The sequence below is a fragment of the Chamaea fasciata genome, unplaced genomic scaffold (assembly GCF_029207755.1).
Source record: "Chamaea fasciata isolate MVZ Bird 193981 ecotype frontalis unplaced genomic scaffold, bChaFas1.0.hap1 SCAF_23, whole genome shotgun sequence".
Lineage (NCBI taxonomy): Eukaryota > Metazoa > Chordata > Aves > Passeriformes > Sylviidae > Chamaea > Chamaea fasciata.
In genome coordinates this window covers 6,391,426-6,413,091 of record NW_027094108.1, presented here as the reverse complement: position 1 = coordinate 6,413,091, position 21,666 = coordinate 6,391,426, and the positions used below count along the sequence as shown (strand labels likewise).

Genomic DNA, 21,666 nt, shown 5'->3' with positions numbered 1-21,666 from the left:
TCCTGCTCAGAATCAGGTTCAAAGCAATCCCACAGCTCATCCAGGCTCTGCTGCATCACAAAGGACTCTTTTCCCCCAAATAATGTCTTTGGCAAATAAACTAAATTTTTTTTTTTTTTGAGAGGGGGGTTGACTCTCTGTTGTTCAGCTCATGGTTCAGTTCATTACTTTGAGCAATTTCATCCATTTTGAGGCATTTTCTCTCATTCTTCTCATTCCTAATTTAAGTCACAAACTCCCCAAAGTCTTTGCTGACTTTCCAGCCCCGTTCCAGGGAATTTTGGAGCCCGGAGCTCTTTGCCTTTGTGCAGCACTGAGAACGTTGGAGCCTCCCTGGGTGGCCTGGACCAGCTGAACCTTTGCAAAGCCCTTTCCTTTTGTTCTTGGCCCTCTGCACATCTTCTGGGGCTGTTGTTGGCACCTTGAGTCCCTCCCAGGCCCATCTGCTCCACGAAGCACCGTCAGGATGTTCCCACCTTTTCAGCTTTGGCTTGTCCAGAAATCACAGCCCTCCTGTGCCCTGGGCAGGGAGGCTCTGCGTGCACCACCTTTGTTTTCCAAAACACATCTCTGGGATCTGAGGATCTGGTGACCCCACTGAGGGGGTAGAAACCCAGGGATTTGCCTGCTGGAAACATCACTCCCTCCAGCAGCAGCTGAATCTGTTTTTACAGAAGATCTGTGCCAGCACAAGTGGCGCAAACCAGGATTTCCACCCTGAGCTGTGCTGGAGCTCCCTGGCTGGGAAAGCTGCAGATCCTTCCTTGGCCAGGCAGGGAGAGCTGGGAGCAGGAGCTGAGGACACCCCAAGGCTGTGGCTGCAGGAGAACGGTTTGGTTGTGACAGCAAAGACACTGAGCGGGGAAGGAAGGCAGCCTGGTGTTCCTGCCAGCTCCCAAACCTTCACCACTCCGCGTCACACACATGGCAAAGCCAAAACACGCCGGGGTTACTGCCCCGCACCGTGCTGAGGACCCGAGAGGCTCAGCACAAAGGCTCCTGCGGAGCTGCTCCTGCTGCTCCCAGCCCAGGGAGCTCCGGGAGGGGATTGGCACTGCCCAGGCTGCTGCCCAGCAGTGCCCTGGGTACCTCCTGCACCCAGCCGGGAGCGCCCAGCTGCTGTTTGGGGAGAGGAGCGTTACCCGACTCTCTCTGCAGGGCTGTCAGGGGGGTCTCTGCTCTCTGATGTGGTTCCAGGGCAGCAGAGGTGCAGGACGGCTGCTCCAAAGAGCCAACTCCACACCAGCCCCTCCTGCACCTCGCAGGGCCAGGCAGAGCCACCAACACCCCCCCAGCCCCGAGGCCCTTGTGGGGCACCAAGGCAAACCTCCCCCCCGGGGCATTTCCTGCCCTGCTCCCCTCCTCAGCCGCAGCTGCAGCTGCCAGGAGTGACATCAGCCCCCACTGATGGAGGCGAGAACAAAAACCTTCACCCCTCTGCTAATTGCCAGCCCCAGCGCGTGGCCAACACTCACAACAGGCACCAAAGGTGCTGGGGAGTTACTCAGCCTCTCAAATTATTATTATTATTATTATTATTATTATTATTATTATTATTATTATTATTATTATTATTATTATTATTATTACTATTCCTGGGATGGGACCGTGCTAGGAAATTCAAGTTCAAACAGAGACGAGGCAGCCAGGGAAAGCTTTATTAGATTCCAGCCTCACCAGGTGTCAGCACAACTGTGCCAGGTGAGTGACCAGCATGCACAGGTGGGGAGCAGTGCTGGGCTCAGGGCAGGGCATGCAGGGCATGCAGGGCTGCAGGGGGGCTGTGCAGGGCTCTGGGGCTGCCCTGGCTGGAGCTGAAGGTTCCCAGAGAGGGGACAGGGACGGGAGCAGTCCCCAGAGAGGGGACATCCATTGGAGGCACAGTGAGCTTTGGATCCAGCCTGGGAGGGAGCCAGGCCAGGCCCTGGATGGGAAGGGAAGGGAAGGGAAGGGAAGGGAAGGGAAGGGAAGGGAAGGGAAGGGAAGGGAAGGGAAGGGAAGGGAAGGGAAGGGAAGGGAAGGGAAGGGAAGGGAAGGGAAGGGAAGGGAAGGGAAGGGAAGGGAAGAAATGTCCTTGCAGAGCCCCTGAGGCTCCAGCCCCACACAGACCCCAAGGAACAGAAGCAGTGCAGGCAGGGAGTGCCTGGCTGCTCCCCCTGGGAGCTTCCTGGGGCTCCTTGTGCAGGCCCAGGGCTGGACAGAGAATGCCAGGAACACCTCGGGCGTGGAGGCTCCTGCCTGGTTCAAGCACTAGTCGAGCCCAGCTTACCCATTTGTTCGGTTTATTTAACTTCAAAGAGGTGCACACTAAAGCATTAAGATTTACTGGTTTGGATTCCTCTCTGTACAAGTTCTTTCAAACAGCTTGAATGCACAAGGCTTTACAGGTCGAAGCGCCGAAACACAAGATAAAATCTAAATTCCAAATCACTCCATGAAGAAAATTTGTAGAAAATTAAAAAAAAAAAAAAGGAAACAAACAAAAAAAAAAGGAAACAAAACAAAACAAAAATAAATTCCAACAGAAAACTGCAGCACTCCTCGGGGAAGGGACAGACTGCACGAGGAGGGACACAGAGGGGTGGAAGGCAAGCGATGGAGGCTCTGCCCAAAGCTGCTCCGCGCTGGCGGCTCAGGGGATGGAGTTCAGGAGATCCTTGAGGAAGCTGTCGGGATCATTGATTTCTGACAAGAGTCCTTGGGACAGAAGAAGACAAGAGAGAACAATCAGCCCCACCAGGCTGTTTGTCCTGCCCCAGGAGGGATTTGTGCTGGGCCATGTGTGAGCTGCTGGCAGCTGCAGGGTTATTTTAGGGCTGGACACGAGGAGGGTAAACCCTGCAGGATGCATGTGCAGCAGGGACTGAAATGTGAATTTAAGGAAACATTAAATCCATATGGAGCAGCTCCAGGGACCCAGCTCTGCTCCCCGTGTTGGGCAGTGAGAGAGTGGCCTGGGGTACAGATTTTGGGAGAACAAAGAGCAGCTTCAGCTTCCCTGCAGGATTTCAGCATCTCCTGACTCCTGGAGGCACCAAAATCCTTGGGGAGCAACTCTGGCTGCACCCAACTGCTGCATCTGGTGCATGGTGACATCTGTTCACCAGCCTTCAGACCCCCCAAAGCACCTTCCAGCTGTGTTAGAGCTGTTTAAGGGAGCAGGGGGAGGTTTTCCTGCCTGGGGCTGCTCAGGTGTGTGTCCCAGCAGTGCTGGGACAGCTCAGGCCGTGGCTGGGCAGTGCTGATCCCTCCTCTCCCTGTCCCAGGGTCAGGAATGTTGTTGTCTCCAGTCATGAGCTGCACGAGGCAGCCTATAAAAGGGCAAGCAAACACTCACCAGCCACATCCAAAAACTCAGAAAACGTTTCCACTGGCATGAATTCCTCCTGGAAGGTTTTCAGGGCCTTGTCTGCAGCCTCGTGGATTGGCATGTCGTTGTGTCGGATGAACTCAGCCAGAGAGAAGGACCAGCCTCCCTCTGTGTTACTGGTAGGCACCTTCTGGCAGGGGATGAAGACGCCAAATCAGGCCAAAAAGAATTATTTCATAAAAAAAAAAAAAGTCACTGCAAGCCCTGGTGCCTTCTCCCATTGCTCCTGGATTTCCATCCCAACCAACAGAGAAAACAATTCCCCAGCTGCAACTTCATGATCTTTTTTTACAGAATGAAACAAGGTCTCAGGCATTTTCTCACCCTGAGTACTGAACCCTCTTTGGGAGCTGCAGGTTTCTTTCTGCCCGTCTCCTTCCTCACCCAACCACTTCCCTGGCACAGCCTGCAATGTCCTTTCCTTCCATGAACAATGCACAGGAGAAATAAGCAAATACAAAACAAAGGAGTGCTGCCAACCGGAAAACTCTTCAGCTACTGAACTGCAAAGGGCACAATGAGCACAGGCAGCTTCTTGTGGCCTTTCCGCTTTGACAAGGTGCAGAAGAAAAAAGAAGGAAAGAACATCCCCTGGGAGGGTGGTGAGGTCCTGGCACAGGGTGCTCAGAGCAGCTGTGGCTGCCCCTGGATTCCTGGAAGTGCCCAAGGCCAGGTTGGATGTGGCTTGGAGCAGCCTGGGACAGTGGAAGGTGTCCCTGCCCGTGGCAGGGGTGGCACTGAATAAGCTTTAAGGTCCCTTCCCACCCAACCCATCCTGGAATTCTGTGAAGTTTTGTTTCCAAAGACCTTGGAGAAAGGGCTTTCAACTTTTGATTTCTATTTCCAACTCCTGTAATTGCTGGGGTAAGAAAGCTGAAGTGGAGCTGTGCAGAGGAGCTGCAGTGCTCTCCTTACCTTGAACATGTTGTAAATGAGATCTACGAGCGCCCAGAAGAGCAGGCCCGAGCGGTACGTGGCGTATTCCTTCACTGCCTTGTCTGCCAGTCTGCCAGGAGGAAACCAGCCTGCATTAATCCCTTCACCGGGAGCTTTGATAACCCACCTGATGAGCAGCCAGAGCCCATCAGGGACAGGCAGGGAATGAGCTCTGAGCGAGCCTTGGCCATTGGGCACCCGAAGATTCTGGGTGCAGCAATTCCTGAGGCTGGGCAGCCCCTCTGCTCCAGCTGTGCTGGGTGACCAGAGCAGGTCTGCAGTAAAACCCTCTTCCACAGGAAGGAAAGCAGCACAGAGGGAACTGGAGGGCTCCGACTACACAGGAAGTCAACAGCAGAGTGGGAAAAGACAATGCCCAGCCCTTGTTTGCGTGCTCACTGCTGGGAGAACTGCAGATGCCTGAAGGAATGACCAAATCCAGGTCTCACACACAGGGGGTGTCAATGACACTAGAGCTTTGTGCTTCTAACTCATCAAAGCATTTCTGCAAAATTCTGAGGGAAATCTCCTCGTCCTTGAAGAAATTGAGGAATTTCCATTTAATATCTCCTTGGTTATTCTCCTGCCAGGGAAGGACTTCTCCTGGAAATCCAGCATCTGGGTTTGGAGCAGCAGGAATGCCCTAAAAGGTGCAGAAGTGTGCTGGGACAGCAGCTCCCAAAGCCTGCAGGATTAATCACAAACAGGTTCTGGCAAGGCAGGACCTCCTGCCAGCAGCTCTCATGGCTTTGGAATTCTCGTGCCTGTGCTCCTCAGGTACATCTGCCCCATCACGTGCTGCCTCCTGCTCAACACCTCAGAGCTTTGGAGAAACAAAAAAATCCCTTTTTTATGCACCCAGGACCAGCTCAGCTGCTGCTGCTGCTGCTGCTGCAAGTCAGCAACACAACAGGGGGGGTCCGAGCTGCAACCTGCCCCAGACTGGGACTTGTGGGGGAAAAATGAACATTTTGCTGCTTTTATTAAAAGGCTCCGTTTGTGTGTGTGCCCTTAAAACAGACATCTTAGTAGGTGGCAGCCTGCTCGGGCAGCTCAGCTTAATTATTGAAAGGAAAACCAATTAGTAAAGGTGACTAAATTTCCACGGGATGGAGAGCAACTTAGAGCGAGGCGAATTCCAGCCTCCCAAACACTGCAAGACAGACTTTTCTTTTCATGCGAATGGGTTTGATCTCATTGGAGCCTGCTCCTTTAATTGAAAACTGAAAGGCCCTTGTGGGTTAGGGCTGCAGTTACCTTCTGGAGCAGCTGCTGGGTTTCACTGCTGCAGCTGGACAGGGACTGCCAGCACAAAGCCACACACGGACACTGGGGAAGCCTCACTTCCCTCGGGAGTGTTTTAGAAAGGTCACAGTGAAGAGCAAAGGGAAAAAAACAAAATCAAAAGGGTCTTTTCCTCCCAAATTCCAGATGAAAGCTTTGCTGAAAAATGTCTACAGAATTTTTTTTAGCCAGAGTTTGTGGTTCAGTAACAACGAACACCCGGTTCAGTTCTTTGGAATCTGTAAATTATATTTACAAAAACAGAACAAAGCCAGAACTTGGATCTATTCTGGTCATTTAATCTTTGGGCTTAAATAGGAAGAGTTTCCGAAACAAGGGAGGTGCTGAGCATCTCCCCCCGGTACCTGTGGTACCCTGACTCCTGGCAGAGCCAGAAGCCTTTTTTGGCTCAATTCTCCCCAAAATCTGTGTGACCCTGACTGCTCCAGCTGAGGAGCTGGATGGGCACCTCCCCAGGGGACAGGGAAGGTGTGGGATTTGCTGCCTTGGAAACAGGGAATGCAGAGCACTCCTGCACCTTCCCAGGATTTACAGGGACTCGGATCATGAGCAGATCCTCAGCTTTTTGGGATGCCCTGGGGTTCCTGCAGTGACTCCTGTCCGTTTTTGGGATGCCCTGGGGTTCCTGCAGTGACTCCTGTCCCTTTTTGGGATGCCCTGGGGTTCCTGCAGTGACTCCTGTCCCTTTTTGGGACACCCTGGGGGTTCCTGCAGTGACACCTGTCCCTTTTTGGGATGCCCTGGGGGTTCCTGCAGTGACTCCTGTCCCTTTTTGGGACACCCTGGGGGTTCCTGCAGTGACACCTGTCCCTTTTTGGGATGCCCTGGGGGTTCCTGCAGTGACTCCTGTCCCTTTTTGGGACACCCTGGGGGTTCCTGCAGTGATACCTGTCCCTTTTTGGGATGCCCTGGGGGTTCCTGCAGTGACACCTGTCCCTTTTTGGGATGCCCTGGGGGTTCCTGCAGTGACTCCTGTCCCTTTTTGGGATGCACAGGTAGAAATGAGTCCTTGAGTGTCCCCAGCCTTCACCCTGGTGTTCTGGGCATGGAGCTGCTCCCAGACAACACCCTGAACGTGGAATGTTAATTTTAATCCTTTGCATGCAGACCTTACCCTGGAGTCACAGCCAGTGGCTTCCTCTCTGCCTCAGCCTACAAATTCAAGATATTGGCACTTATCTGCAGAGCCTTTCACCATCCATCGCCCTCTTCCTGCTTTTCCACCAGCATGAATAAGCACAGAACTGTGATTTCTGATTGGAAATCAGAGCTGCCATATTGCCATTTCTGAGAGGCTTTATCAGAGGGAAGCTTTGTGCTCTCTTAGTCTGCAGAGATTAAAGAAAGCCCTTGAATAAACCTTGACATCATTCCTGAGCACTGTTTCTGAGTGTGTTCCCCTGAAATTCCAGACATTGGATGCTTTAGCTGGAAGTTCCTGGCTCTGCCTGCTCCAAATGCTTTTATTACAGCTCGGCTTGGGGAAGAAACAGAACATTTAGGGAGGGTTTAAAAAGCAGCAAACCCACCCTGGGCTCAGCTCTGCCAGCCCAGGGAAGAGCTGCACCCCCCTGAGCCCCCAGGACATCTCCTGGATCTGTGAGACACCCCAGGAGTCAGACAGGCTGCTGGAAACAGGGCACAGCAGCCAGGGGAGCTTGAAAGCAGCACAGAGATCAATAGAGGAGCCCCTTTCAGAGCTCTCTCCCTTTTCCAAGAGCACTGGTTCACGCTGGGTATGTGCAACTACAGTGTAATGACTTTATCAAACACCTAATTAATGTCATCAGCAGAAGAATGCCCTTTAAGGCGACTTAGAATAATAATGAATTGATTCCTAATTATGACAGCTCTTTCAAATCATCCTTTCAGAAACTGGAATTCCCCTTCCCTCTCTGGAAATATTGTGCCTTTGTCAGGCAGGCACAGCCGCTTATTCTTGTGCTTTAAGTGCCTGACAGCTGCTATTGATTTTTTTCTTTTTTAAAAAGCAATGGCATTTGACTTCTATTTCTATTTTTCTATTTGAGGGAGGCTGGAGCACTGATCAGAAGGGCCCAGAAGGAGCTTCTTTAGGGAGGCAAACAGGGAGAGAGGCACAGCTCAGAGACAGCTCATGGCTGGAGCCACTGCAGTGCTGAGGTGGGGGAGGAAGAAGGAAAAGCACCGTTTCCATTGATCAGCTCATTGATCCACTCCAAGGAAGATGCGGAATGAAATGCTCCTGCTCACACCAGCCCTGGGGTGCAGCTGCAGCCTCTCAGGGCCAGGCTGGACGGGGCTTGGAGCGAACTGGGCTGTCCCTGGGCTGTGTGAGGTGTCCCTGGGCTGTGTGAGGTGTCCCTGGGCTGTGCGAGGTGTCCCTGGGCTGTGTGAGGTGTCCCTGGGCTGTGTGAGGTGTCCCTGGGCTGTGTGAGGTGCTCCTGGGCTCTGGGGGTGTCCCTGGGCTGTGTGAGGTGCTCCTGGGCTCTGGGGGTGTCCCTGGGCTGTGTGAGGTGTCCCTGGGCTCTGGGGGTGTCCCTGGGCTCTGGGGGTGTCCCTGGGCTGTGTGAGGTGTCCCTGAGCTCTGGGGGTGTCCCTGGGCTGTGCGAGGTGTCCCTGGGCTGTGCGAGGTGTCCCTGGGCTGTGCGAGGTGTCCCTGGGCTGTGGGGGTGTCCCTGGGCTGTGCGAGGTGTCCCTGGGCTGTGGGGGTGTCCCTGGCCCATGCCAGGTGTCCCTGGCCGTGGCAGGGGATGGCACTGGGGGTGTTTCAGTGCCCAAGCCAAGCCAGGCTGGGCTTCTGCAGCTCTGCAACACTGAGAGCAAAGGTTACTCCGAGGGGTTAACACCTGGTGTAAACTACACACACTCCCCATAGCTGCGAGTGGCTCTGTGACAGTGACACGAGCGGGTGTGTCAGTGACACGAGTGGCTGTGACAGTGACATGAGTGGCTCTGTGATGGTGACACGAGCTCTGTGACAGTGACAGGAGCGGGTGTCACTCTGTGACGGTGACACGAGTGGCTCTGTGACAGTGACAGGAGCGGGTGACACTCTGACGGTGACACGAGCTCTGTGACAGTGACAGGAGTGGGTGTCACTCTGTCACGGTGACACAATGGCTCTGTGACAGTGACAGGAGCGGGTGACACTCTGTGACGGTGACACGACCTCTGTGACAGTGACAGGAGCGGGTGTCACTCTGTGACGGTGACACGAGTGGCTCTGTGACAGTGACAGGAGCGGGTGTCACTCTGTGACGGTGACACGAGTGGCTCTGTGACAGTGACAGGAGCGGGCGTCACTCTGTGACGGTGACACGAGTGGCTCTGTGACAGTGACAGGAGCGGGTGACACTCTGTGACGGTGACACGAGCGGGTGACACGAGCCCTGTGACTGCCCCCCCGGGGCCCTGTGACTGACCTGCTGGCCCCTCCCGGGGACACGACGCGGGCGTGGGAGGTGATGAGGAGGCGGCGCAGGATGTCCCCGCGGATGGCCCTCCACCTCTCCGGGGGACAGATGTGCAGGGCCAGCACGGTGTAGTAGTGGGGCCCGTCCACCTCGAAGGCGCTCTCCACCCACTTCTCCCGGGGCTGCTCCAGGAAGCTCTGCAGGTTCTTCTCCTCCCGAGACGTCGCCCGGGTCCTGCAACACAAGGAAAGCCTCAGAGGCCGCTCCGGCTGCAGCAGGCTCAGCCTCTGCTCCCCAGGAGCTCTGGGGTGCTGTTCCCTGCACAGGGAGCCACCTGGGCACCACCAGCTTCCTCTAAATTCACCCCCTGGTTGAGGATTTGCTCCCAGTGAGGCAAACACATTTTCCTTGGAGTTGTGGGTGGCACCAGAGGTTTGCCAGGCAGTTGCCAGTGCCCCAGTGGAAGACAACACCACTGCAGAGGTATTTTCCCCTTTCTCTGAGAAAAAGATGGAGCCAGGCCAGCCATGCCAGGCACTGGAGTGGTGCCATCTCCCATGGGACACCACACAGCCACTGCAGCCACACCTGGATCTATTTGTACAATTCCTCTAGTGCAAAAGCAACCCCTGGGAAGATACAGGCCAAATTCAACCCAAAAGACACTGTACTTTACTGCAAGTTTATCTACATATTTTATCATTTTCCTCCTCTCCCCCAGAGCTCCAGTGTTGCAGGAGTCCTGACACCCCAGAACTGACAGTGCAAACCACACGTTACAGGAGGCTTTGGGAAGCTGCATCACACTTTACCACATCTGTGGCTCTACTGCACCAGGCAGAGGCTGCCAGCCAGGTCAGACCCTTGATTTTTAAGTGAGATAAAGCATCCCTATCAGGCATCAAGCAGCATCCCAGCAGATGAAGCTGTCAGGGTCGTGTGACCTTTTCATCTGCTAAAAGATGCAGCTGGGAGCCAAGCAGCAGCTCTTTATTTTCTCCATTTAATATTAAAAATTCTGTCTGGGAAGTACAGAGGGCCTTTTTCCACATCTGCCCAGCGGGTCCTGGGCTCTGTGGTGCCAACAGCAGCCTAACAAGATGAAACAAATAGTTCCATTTATTTGTCTCCCAAAGGACTGGGAAAACAATAGCACAGGGATCTGGAGATAGATATTAAAAACAAAAGACAAATTGTATTACAGCCAAAACCTTGATTAGTTCCAGGCGGGAAAGTGAGAGGGATTTTACTGCACTGCATTTGGAGTGACCTTGGTGTGTATTTTAATATTTATACCCTCATCTAATTAGTATTACTTACTAATATCTAACTCCTCAAATAGAGGATATCCACGGGCATCCCATTTTTGCAGGATCAGAACCAGCTCATGTATTCCAAAGCATCTGGGTGCCTATGGATGTGGCCACGTAGCCTCAGTGCAGTGCCAAAGCACTGCTGTTTATTGGTAAGAAAAAATAACGGTAACTCCCCAAAAATAATTAAAAATATCAGGAAAATTTGATGGGACCTGAACTCTCCTCCAGGGACGTCAAATCTGGAAATAAAACTATTACTTGAACACTGAATAAAAAGATATCAGGGTTAAGTTTCCAACTAACAATTACTTCATCGCAGTGTCTCTTCTGCCTGCTCAGGAGAAAATTAAGCTGGCAGAGTTTCTTTAATGTAATAACCCTGTTGCTCACCCCAGAGGTAATAATTACATCTAGAATGGAAAAGAGAAGCTAATTCCCAATTGCTTTTACTCAATAGGTTCCCTGTTATCCGGCATGTCCAGGCTTCACTCCCAACAATGTAAATCCTTAACAACCTCCTTAGGATGTGCAACCCCCGCTCCTCCTAAAGCTTGGTGTGGCTTCCCATCTGTGCTGCCCGGTGCAGAGAGCAAAGCCCAGAGCTGGGGGAGGGCAGGGAGGGGTGGCACTGACGTGTTGAGCACATAGAGCACGGTGTGGATGATGTAGGGGATGAGGTGGATGTTGCTCTCGCGGCCGCCGCCCCCGGTGTCGATGCTGAACGACTGCTCCATGGCGAAGCGCAGGAACAGCAGCTTGATGTCGTGCACGTTGAGCTGGTACGTGGGCTCCCTCTGGCCCGTGCACTCCTGGAGGTAAGTGTTGTGTCTGCAAAACAGCGGGGAACCTTCCCAGAGCTCCTCCTGCCACAGCACGGCCCAGGATCCCAGCAGGGATGGCACAGGAAAGGAACGGCCGACACAAAGGCAGCCCCTGCTATACCTTGGATTAACCTCCCCAAAGGGAGGCTTTCAGCTCACTCTGGCAAATCCAATTCCATCTGCAGATATCTGTCCACTCATCAATACTGTTTTCCAATGCCCAGGACCTGGGATACAGCTCCCTGGCTGAAATGCTTGCAGGGTGTTACCACTCTTGATTGCACAGAATCCCAGAATTGGGTTGGGAGGGATATTAAAAATTATCCAGTCCCACTCCCTGCCATGGGCAGGGACACCTTCCACCATCTCAGGCTGCTCCAATCCCTGTCCAACCTGGCCTTGGACACTTCCAGGCATGGGGCATCCATAACTTCTCCGGGCATCTTGTGCCAGTGCACACCCTTCACAGGGACGACTTTCTTCCCAATATCTGATCTACACCTACCCCCTCAGGTTCAAAACTTCTAATGTGACATCACAAACCCAGCACAAGGTGAATCCTGACAACAGCACCTCCATCTGCTCCAGACAGGTGCTCCAGTACCTCAGTACCATCCAAGGGAAGTCTGGAAATCTACACCAGGGAATGCACTGGCATCAGAGGGTTTCTTTGGTACAGTAGGGGCTCACCGGGCCACAAATTAATCAACATTGCATCTTCAGCAGTGACTGGGGGCTAAGGAGGCTCTGCAATTATTTATATGAAGCCAAGGAGCAAACAGACACCTGCACTTTTTTAAGAGACTCACTCTTGATGGTAGAACCTGAAATGGCTCGGTTTTACCAAGACTCAGCTGCACCACCTCTGATCCCAAGATTTCAGGGGAGTGTGTGGCAAGGATCTGACTCACCCATCTGGGGAAGAACCTGCGTGTACTCACCGTGCCAAGCACGTGGCAAAAGCAGACTCTGGCACGTGGGGCCCCCACACTGGCAGGAGCCCATTGCACTTGGTGTTGGCATTTTGCAGGGCTGCACTCTCCCACTCCTCACGGCCTCGAGCCAGTCTGCACGGAGAACGAGAGCACACAGGCAGGTCAGGAGGATACAAGCTTTTGTCTGAGGAAACATCCCAAACATGACAATTCCACAGCTTCTCTCAGTGCTGGAGTTGGCAGAGTCCAGCAGTGTTAAAGATACAATCTTGCATGAGGTCAGCATGTAATGAGGCTCACTGAGGTGTATCAGGTTCTGAGGGTGTCCAGCACCTCTCAGAATGGCTTATAATAATTGTGAGACAGCTGATCAGGTGTGCTTTGAAAATCAAAAGGTTTTAATAAATGAGAAAATAACAAACGAAACAAAGACAAAGCAGAAGCTGTGCTCAGGTGCAGGAAACCCCTTACGCCTGGCTAAGGCACCCCAAAAAGCCCTGAGCACCTCTGTGCTCCTTCTTAAGTACCTAATGTTCTAGGAGGGTTATTTGGTTTGCTGCCCATAGAAACAGCCACAGGTTCTGAGAAACATCTCAAAGATCCAACCAGTGCTGCCACTGGGCCAACCACAGTGAAGGAAACACAGAAGTTTCTGCTGCTTTTCCTGAGAAGTCAGGGGTGAAACTGAACCCCGTTTTCCTTACTTGGAAACATTTGCTTGGGAGTGGAAATGCACTGCAACCTGCCCTGACAGAGGCTGCAAAGTGATCAACCCAGCCCACCCATGCCGAGTTCCAGGGTGAGTGTCCTGATCCCAAACCGCCTGGCAAGGGCAGGCAGTGGGCAGACGTACCTGACAGCTGCCAGGTGGCAGTCGTAGTGCACGATGTTGAAGTGAGACACTGTGCTGTAGCCCTGCTGCTTGCGGGGCTTGTTCTCAAACTCCTCGAGCGCCACGCGCTTGGTGAAGGTGTAAATCCCCAGCACCTTGGTGGGCTGCAAGGACACACAGCTGGCTTAGCAAGCACTCAGCTCTGCAACAGGGCACATTTCCTGCTCTCTCCACGCCACACTGAACTGAACCTCTCCCAGTCCTGACCTCAAACTTTAACTGATCCTGTGTTTTTCCAGCTTTCACTGAAAACATTTCCACTTCCCAGCCACCTTTGGAATTACTGATCTCAAGCCCTAAGCCTGAGACTTCCTGATCTTCCAGTGCCAGCACTTGTGCAACCAGACACTGGCAAGTCCCCTTAGGAGCTGAGAGGGCTCTGAAAATGTGCCTCCCTTCACCTGGAACTTGAATCTCCCTTCACCTGGAACCTGAATCTCCCACCACCATTACCTGGAACTTTTAGCTCCCATTACCTGGAACTCTTAGCTCCCACTGCCTGGAACTTCGAGCTCTCACTACCCAGAACTTTATGCTCCCACTACCTGGAACTTGTATCCCTCCCGGCAGATGCAGCAGGTCAGTCCTGGTTCCTCTATCAGCTCCTCCATCTGTTTAAGCAGCGCAGTCTTGGTCACCACCTGGCCCTTCTCATTTGTCTGCAAGAGAGAAAAGCTCCAGCAGGTTAAAAAGGATGATAAACCACACCATGCCCACCAGTGGCACTGGAATGCCCATCCCATCTCCCAGCAGCACCAGGCAAATCAGGGGCTGGAGCTCTGCAATATCCATCAATAAATCGTTTTAAACACTTCCTGCTGAGGCAGTTTGAGCAAGGCAGGTAGAAAAGCCCCTGAAGGACCAGAGCACCCAGCCATTACCGTCATGCCCAGGGTGCCCAGGGCCTTCTGCCTCATGGCCATGGCCATCCTCTTCTTCTCAGCGCGCGTCTCCTTCCGCGCAGCGTCGATCTTCTTGTTCACCTCGGGGTGCTCCCTCAGTGCCTCCAGGAGGTTCTCTGCCAGCGTCCCAATCCCTTCATCACTTGACACCTGCTCCAGTTTGTGCAGGTTGGTGATGGAGTCTGTTCCTATTAGCACCTGTGGGGATGGGAACACAGCACTGCTCAGAAAAAGGGGACTCGGGACAGTGACTGCCCCCTCTAATCCCACGGGGACAGCTGGGCAGAGAACTGAGCTGCAACAAGTGTTCCTTCCTTTTTTAATGCTCCTGGGCCCTAACAACTGTGTGTGAGACCAGGGCAATTTGCCTCTTCGCTGGTCATTACCAGGAACTCGGATGGGATGTTGGATAAAACATTTATTTTGCGATAGGACATTATATTGATACCTTCAAACACCAACAATCACGTCCTGAGGAGCTTATCAATAATCACCTTCTCTTCACATTGGTGTGTCAATCCCACACCACACAGCAGGAGGAAATATTGAGGTCAGAATCTCTGACTTTTCCACATAATGCCTGAAGCTGCCCAGCAGAGGCATCAAGACAAGGACACGAAGTCATGTTCCCAATCTTGTCATGTGACACACAAAACTCAGAGGATGCTCTGCAAAGGCAGAACTTGCCCAGGGAATACCTGAACAGCTTCCACACCTACGCCTACTTTGACATTCCCAAGAGGCTTTCACATTCTTATAACAGGTAAGCTCAGGAGAACTGGATTTTCTCTCTGCTTTACACCCCAAAGAGAATTCCCTTCAGACTAGAACCAACACTTTCCAGCAGAGAAAAACTGTGAGCAAAACCGTTCCAACTATCATGAGGATGACAAAACAAAACCCAATGAAAATCAGTGTAGAACCAACTCTTAGAGGAATTAATCCTCAGCTCCAGCCCCAGAGCAGAGTGCCAACGCAGGAACATCCCCCTGGCCTCACCTGTGTTGCAGGGTGCTGCGTCGCAAGGCCTCGGAGCAGGCGCAGGATAAAAGGAAGTGCAGGTCGAGATAAAAACTTCTTCCATATGTCTGCATCCAAACTGCATGGAAAACAAAAGCCAGCAGCTGAGGGGAGTGTCCCAGCCAGCAGCACAGCTCCAGGCTGCAGGGAACACTCCCTCCCTGGTGTCCCTCATCAGCTCACTAATGAAGGGACAGTCACACTCCCACTCCCATGCTGTGCACAGCCACAGTGCCAGCTCTGAGCCTGGGGATTTGTGTTCATGAGCTGGCCACCAACAGCAAAAACTCTGCTGCTGTGTAACAGGAGGGAACAGGCAGGAAACACAAGGATTGAGATATCCAAGGAATCAGCTTGGATGGGTAACAAATGGGAAGATTTCAGGCTTTTTAGCTCATCCCTATACGTGCACTGCCTCACCAGGCCTGCATCACAGCTCTGAACGGGCTCTTGTTCATGGATTTCTTGGGACACCGTGGTGACGGGATGAGGAGGATGTCCAGGACAGCCACACACATTAACCACACACATTAAACAGTGACTCTTACTTCTTTGCACTGGGAATGTGCTTTTTCATGTAATCCAGGGCATTCTGTGTAATCCCCTTCTGCAGGATGAGATCTTTCAGCTGATGGCCGTTGCTGTTGTTCTTTATTCCTGCTGCTATTTTACAGAAGCAATCCAGGAAAACTTTATCGTCTCCACTGTGCTCCTCATCGTACCTGAACAAAGAGAAGAAACGGTAACTCTGCCTGTAATTCTCACTGACATTATCACTGAATATCACTGCCCCAGCTCAGAGACTAAGAAAAGCTACTCAGGCCCCCGTCACCTCAAAATATTCTCTGAACACCTATTTCTCAAGCTAGAGCTCACTCATTTCTTTCAAAAATGGCTTAGAAATGGAAGAGGAAATGAAGCCGAAGCCTGGCGTTACACTGGAGTAGCATCAGTGAGGAAATAAAGGCAGAGATGTGTGAGCACAACGGATTTCAGGTGCTTTTAGCTGAACTGTGCCAACGTACTTATCAAAGTTGCAGTAGGGCTTGAAGCGATCCACCAGGATCTGCATCTTCTCCATCTCCCCGAAGGACAGGTAGGGGATGATGCGCAGCAGCCCCTGCAGCACGCTCAGGTTGGAGCGCACAAAGGTGCTGTTGATCTGGTCCAGCAGCATCACCAGCTGGTCCTTGTCCCCCGTGAGGAGGAGGTTGCCCTGTGAAGGAAGAGGAGCAGGATTTACATTCAGGAGTAAATGTCCCATTCTGGGAGCTGGTGGGCTACTCCAGTTGTGAAGGGGTAGTCCCTGATAAAAATAAAACCCAGCCTCGCTCCCAAAGGTCTTGTGGAATGGCTGTACCAACCCCCCTCTAGCTGACACCTGCCTTATTCCACCTACTGTTAAAGCATTTTCCAGCCAAAAGTCTAGTAATTCCAACCCAAAGCACACCAGATTCCTGTCCACCCACAGCTTCAAAAGATGAGTGAGAAGCTCTTCTTGTTCTCAGTCTAGCTGAGATACAGTTTTGTTCTCAATTAGCTGGCAAATCAATCATGCTTTCAACACATATAAAAACACTCCAAAAAACAAGGCCAAGCTGTGTCTTTTCTTGTCTCTCCCTGGCCTGTGGCCCAAAGGAAGGAAAGGATCCAAGCAGTGCCTTGTAACAACCCTCACCCAACCACGCAAGACTCATCCTGACGCAGCCTCGCAGTGCTTTTGGTTCAGGGCCCTCCTCAGGCCCTTCCCCGAGGCCTGCCTAGACCTGCCAGAAGTGTAATGGGGGTCAGACTCCATCAGCACTCCCCTCCAGCTCCTGGAGCTCAGCATCCCTGTGAGCAGGGGTGTGCAAGCCTTGAATCCCAGGGAAAGGAGCCCTGGAACTCACCTTGTCCTCGCTCAGAGGTTCCGCGTTGGATTCATCCAGAATGATCTCCATGATGCTGAGCACCTGCTCTGCCACCGCTGCTCCCCCGCTGTCCTTGCTCTCCTGCTCAGCCACCAGAGCCTGCAAGAGATGGCAGTGCTCAGGGGAACAGCAGCAGCAACTGGTTTGAGGTGGGAAGAGGCACTGGAACACCAGCAGGAACTGGTTTGAGGTGGGAAGAGGCACTGGAACACCAGCAGAAACTGGTTTGAGGTAGGAGCAGACCCTGGAACACCAGCAGTAAGTCACTGGTTTGAGGTGGGAAGAGGCACTGGAACACCAGCAGGAACTGGTTTGAGGTGGGAAGAGGCACTGGAACACCAGCAGGAACTGGTTTGAGATGACAAGAGGAACCCTGAACACTGGAACACCAGCTGGTTTAACTGCCCCCCACACTCCCACCCATCACAGATAAGGAATGTCCAAAGGATAATTTGCAGTGCCAGCACGGCAACATTTCCCATCTCCTGTAGTTGTCACAAGGCAGCAGGGCAGTCAGGAGTAGCTTAAATTCATTGGAATCCATGGAAAAAAACCCACTTCTGGAAGATCCAGGTTGTCCTTACCAAGTTGAGAGTCCCCAGCATGACATTCAAAGTGTTCATCTCTGGCTTGACCAGCTGCTGCCGGTTTATTTTCACCTTCACACAGTAACTGAAGAGTTTTAACAGCACCTACAAAATACAGCAAAGGGATGCTCTGTGGTACCTTCACAACGAGGGGGGATTTTGCTGAAACTAAAGAAATAGTTTAATACAATAATACACCTGGATCTCCAGTCTTCTGGGATACAATACACCCCGAATTTTTACATTTATATATATATATACATCTTAGCACAGCTTTGATTTTCAGGTAAGGCCAAGGCAGAAAACAATCCCTCCAGCAAGACAAGATTTAGTCTTACCAACCCCCCAGGTTCTACACATTTCAAGTTTTGTAAGGAATTGCTAACCAAGAGCAAGGGGAGAGGGAGAGAACTGCTCCAGCTCAAGGGTGATTGTCTAACCTCAGGGATGTCTGTGGAATTTTCCACCCCGTAACTCCTGACCCCAGAGCCAAAGGGAGACTCACGGTTAAGAGGTGCCGGCCCTGTTTGAAGTCCTTGATGCCAGTCAGTCTGTTGAGCATGCACTCCAGGCCTCCACACGGGGCCATCACCCCTGCCATCTTATACACCTCTTCCTCATCCTCCTCCTCATCTGCAGGACAGACACGGGGGGTGAGGACAGGAGCAGCCACGGCGGGACACGCTTGTGCAGCGGAAGCAGAAACGGAAAGCAGAGCAGCACACCGGCAATTTGCCAGCAATTCAAGTCACTTCAGTTGTATTGAATTTGAAAAGAATTAAGAGCAGGAATATGAAGAAGGGCTGGGCAGAATGGTCCCCATGCCAAGCAAGTGCTCGCATTTGAAGCACAGCTTTAAAGCGTTGTTAAAATCCTCCTTCACTGGAGGTGAAGCAGGTAAATGCAGCAAAAGCAACGTCAATCAACTTTAAGCTCACTGCTGTGAGGATAATAATGTCACTGCTCTGCAGCAAACCTCAGATTTCAAATCTAATCCCAGCTTTCAGCAGACAAATGCATTACCAGTGGTGGAGTCGAGGGACTCGATGAATTCCTCCGTTGCATCTCCCAGTAACCCCCGCATGCGGTAAATGATCCTCATGGGCTCCCCCTGCAAGAGCAGAGCTTTTTATTAATTCTGTCTCTGGGCACTTGTACACAAGCCTGGTTCTGGTTTCAGGGTGTACTGACACTCCAGCCCCAGCTCTCCCTCGTGCTGTTTCACCTGAGGATGGGAACACAGGGAAATCTTTCACTCCCTCATTCTCCCCTTCCTGAGATGAATTAAAAACAACAGCAGAGGCACCTGAAAAAACATCAGTAACTCATCCCTTGGTCTGCCCAGCTTTTCTTGGCGTTGCCAATTAATTGACAGACTGGTAATAAACCGTCTCTTCCTCCTTCCATCTCCTCCAGCTTTGCTTTAGCACCAGTGAAAGATGCAGCGAAGGAAAACGGGTTCATCTGCAGAGGAACACCTGCTTTAAATGGCAACCTCTCCTCTGAGGGTATGGCACAGCATACCTGGAAAATACAGGGAACAGGCACAGCCCAGGAAACGAAGCAGGACAGGCTAATTGGATGAAAGCTTTCAAAGAGATAAAATCTGCAGTGCTGGCAAATGGAAGAGGAGTAAAAGGCAATTTAATGAGCTTTCAGTAAGACAGTACATCACTGGAATGATACAGCCAAAAAGCTGTGCTTTTACCCTGAGAAAGGGACAGTTTTTCCAGATGCATTTCCAGCTGGAAATACTGACAGCGTATCATGAAACTTTCCATTTTTAATCCATAGGTCTGAATAAAAAGCAGAAAAGAAAAATCCCAGATTTGGGAGCAGGAGACCTTGCAAGAGAAAACCTGTCAGGGATCGTGCTAAGCCTAATGTGGAATAAGCAGTGCTTAATGTCACAGCAAATACATAAGCACAGGGAAAGCCCCGGGGGGAAGATCTGCTCAAAGGCCACGCTGGCGACCAGCAATTAACACCACAGGGGCCCTGGTAAAACGGCAGATGAACAAAAAAAGCCACTGAGAGACAAGGGAAACAAAAAGGGGCCTGAGGTTGCGTTTCTTGTGCGCCTGTCGCTCCCAGGGAATGGGAGCTGCGGCTCCAGGAGGTGCTCACAAAGGAAGACAGATGAAAGCTGTTCATCCACAGGAATGCTGAGCAAACTCTGCCTTTCACCAGCAGAGCTGCTTCCCGGGAGAGCTGCACGCCAGCTACAGCCCAGCATCCCACGGGAACAGCTCCTTGCTGCTCCCAGGGGCAGCGGGGGGGATCATTTTCACCAGTGACACGATCAGAATTCAAATCAGAGCTCACAGATTAACACCAGCACCTCACCTCCCTTTCCAAGTTGGTACCTTGCTAAAAAAAAATCACTGTCACAAGGTTTGGGCTTGGTTTTGCAGTACTGAAGGCTTTGTTACTGAAATAAAGCTTAATGAGACCCATTTTATCATCATTCACTGCTAACTGGCACTTCGTTTGAATTCTTCTCACACACGGTTTCAGGAAACTGAGGTTTCAAAGGTGATTTTAGGGCAGGAGGAAATGAGGAATGACCAAGAAATGCTGGGCAAATCAGTCTTGTTTTATGACCTCAAGTGCCTCTAAAAACATATTTGTAGTGGGTAAGCTTGAGCCTGATGGTGTCAGTGGGAGTTTATTTTAGTGGCTACACTAAAACGAAGAGAAGAGCTTGCTCTGGACCACATCCACCTCTGGAAGAAGCTTAGTATGACATGGTGGACCAGACCCTTAAGACTGCTGGGTGCATTTCTTCATGTGAAAAACACACAACACATACTATGAAAAGCAAAAAGAGGATGAATTTGTCAAGTGCTTGAGATCCTGATGAAAAACACGAGGGCAGAAGCGCAAATATGGAGAACCAGTGGATGCTCTGTGCATAAATAACTTGGGCTCATCCCTGAAGCACAGACTGATGGAGCAATCTGGTGTCCCTGTGTGTACACACACACACACACACCAAACCCTCGTGTGCAGATGGAGTGTGAAATGTGCTCTGAAAGGCAGCGACAACGTTCAGCTCTCCCCAGGGAAGGCTGCTCCTCAGGAAGAGCCACACGTGACACAGGACACAGCTCACCTGGGGCAGTGCTCTGCAATCACTCACGTTGCAGGGCCATGCACAATCTGTCCTGACAGAGCACCAAAAGGTGCTGAGCAGTTACGCCCAATAAAATTAAATGCCAGGAAATAAATCCTGACTCGTGGGATTTTGATTCTTCCCCAGTCTTTTTGTTGATGTGAAGGACGGGTGCTCTGTGCTGTTAACTTGTACAAAGGTAACACACACCTCGTTTGTGGGACACCACACCTTCTTGTAGACCTCAGCCACAGGCAGATCCAGACTGATGATCTTGTTGTTCACCAAAAGCTGAAAGGGAGAGAAGAACAAGTCAAGAACAAGCTCAGGTTGTTACATCACCACCCCAGCAACCACCAGCTGCCCAAAACCAGCATCCCACAAGTCTGTGCAAGAAATCCCCACCTCCAGAAATTCTCACCTCCATCCCACTGTCGTCCTCCAGCAGAGCCACCAGGTCACAGTCCTGACAGATCTTGTTCTTGATGTCCCTCATGAGAGGCCCGATGCCAGGCTCATTACTGCTGTAGGGATTCCCTGGCATCCTGCCCTGCAGGAAGTCTTCCTGCTGGGGATCTTTCTCCAGAGTGACAAAGAACTCCGTGACTTCATTCTCCTCCTAAAGAGCAGCAGCAGGGACAGAGTGAATAAGTTTTTCCCTAACCATGCTCCCATTCCTGCATTTTTATGGGACAATGTTCCTAAACCTTCAGTCCTTTCCCCATCTGCTCTGCATGCCACACTCAGAGGATGGCTAGGATTATTCAGTAACCAAATTCCTCATGGACCTTGAACAGCGACCCCCCCAAATGGGATGCACTGGGACACAGGTCTGCACTGGCTAATGGTGAATCCTGACTGCAGACACTGCTGCTCCTGGGAAAAAGGACCAGAGCTAGGGTTGCTAGAGGTGGTTGGTGGTGATTCTCCTCCTCGATCATGAGACCCCACTGGGAGCACTGCACACAGTTCTGGTGACCCTCAACATTAAAAGGACATGAAACTGTTGGAGCAAGTGCAGAGGAGGCCATGGGTGTGCTCAGGGGACTGGAGCACCTCCCCTGTGGAGACAGGCTGGGAGAGTTGGGAATGTTCAACCTGGAGAGGAGAAGGTTGTGTGGAGACCCCACAACACTTTCCAGGCTGTGAAGGGGCTACAGGG

General features: G+C 51.8%; 1 protein-coding gene across 3 annotated transcripts in view; it reads right to left on the bottom strand.

Annotated features, from left to right (window-relative positions):
• Nucleotides 1–2,265: 2,265 nt before the first annotated feature.
• UBR4 (ubiquitin protein ligase E3 component n-recognin 4) overlaps nt 2,266–21,666 on the bottom strand; it is an 81,098-nt gene continuing 61,697 nt past the window's right edge. For all 3 annotated transcript variants that reach the window (XM_066203093.1, XM_066203095.1, XM_066203096.1), the window contains 18 exons: nt 20,926–21,123; nt 20,715–20,795; nt 18,413–18,500; nt 17,895–18,022; nt 17,387–17,494; nt 16,782–16,901; nt 15,918–16,108; nt 15,441–15,614; nt 14,872–14,971; nt 13,852–14,070; nt 13,516–13,629; nt 12,932–13,074; nt 12,085–12,210; nt 10,956–11,150; nt 9,016–9,240; nt 4,286–4,376; nt 3,338–3,500; nt 2,266–2,697 (listed from right to left, as the gene is read on the bottom strand). In XM_066203093.1, coding sequence (XP_066059190.1) covers nt 2,633–2,697; nt 3,338–3,500; nt 4,286–4,376; nt 9,016–9,240; nt 10,956–11,150; nt 12,085–12,210; nt 12,932–13,074; nt 13,516–13,629; nt 13,852–14,070; nt 14,872–14,971; nt 15,441–15,614; nt 15,918–16,108; nt 16,782–16,901; nt 17,387–17,494; nt 17,895–18,022; nt 18,413–18,500; nt 20,715–20,795; nt 20,926–21,123 — 2,529 coding nt within the window. In that variant the 3' untranslated portion in view covers nt 2,266–2,632. The remainder of the gene's footprint in view (nt 2,698–3,337; nt 3,501–4,285; nt 4,377–9,015; nt 9,241–10,955; nt 11,151–12,084; nt 12,211–12,931; nt 13,075–13,515; nt 13,630–13,851; nt 14,071–14,871; nt 14,972–15,440; nt 15,615–15,917; nt 16,109–16,781; nt 16,902–17,386; nt 17,495–17,894; nt 18,023–18,412; nt 18,501–20,714; nt 20,796–20,925; nt 21,124–21,666) is intronic.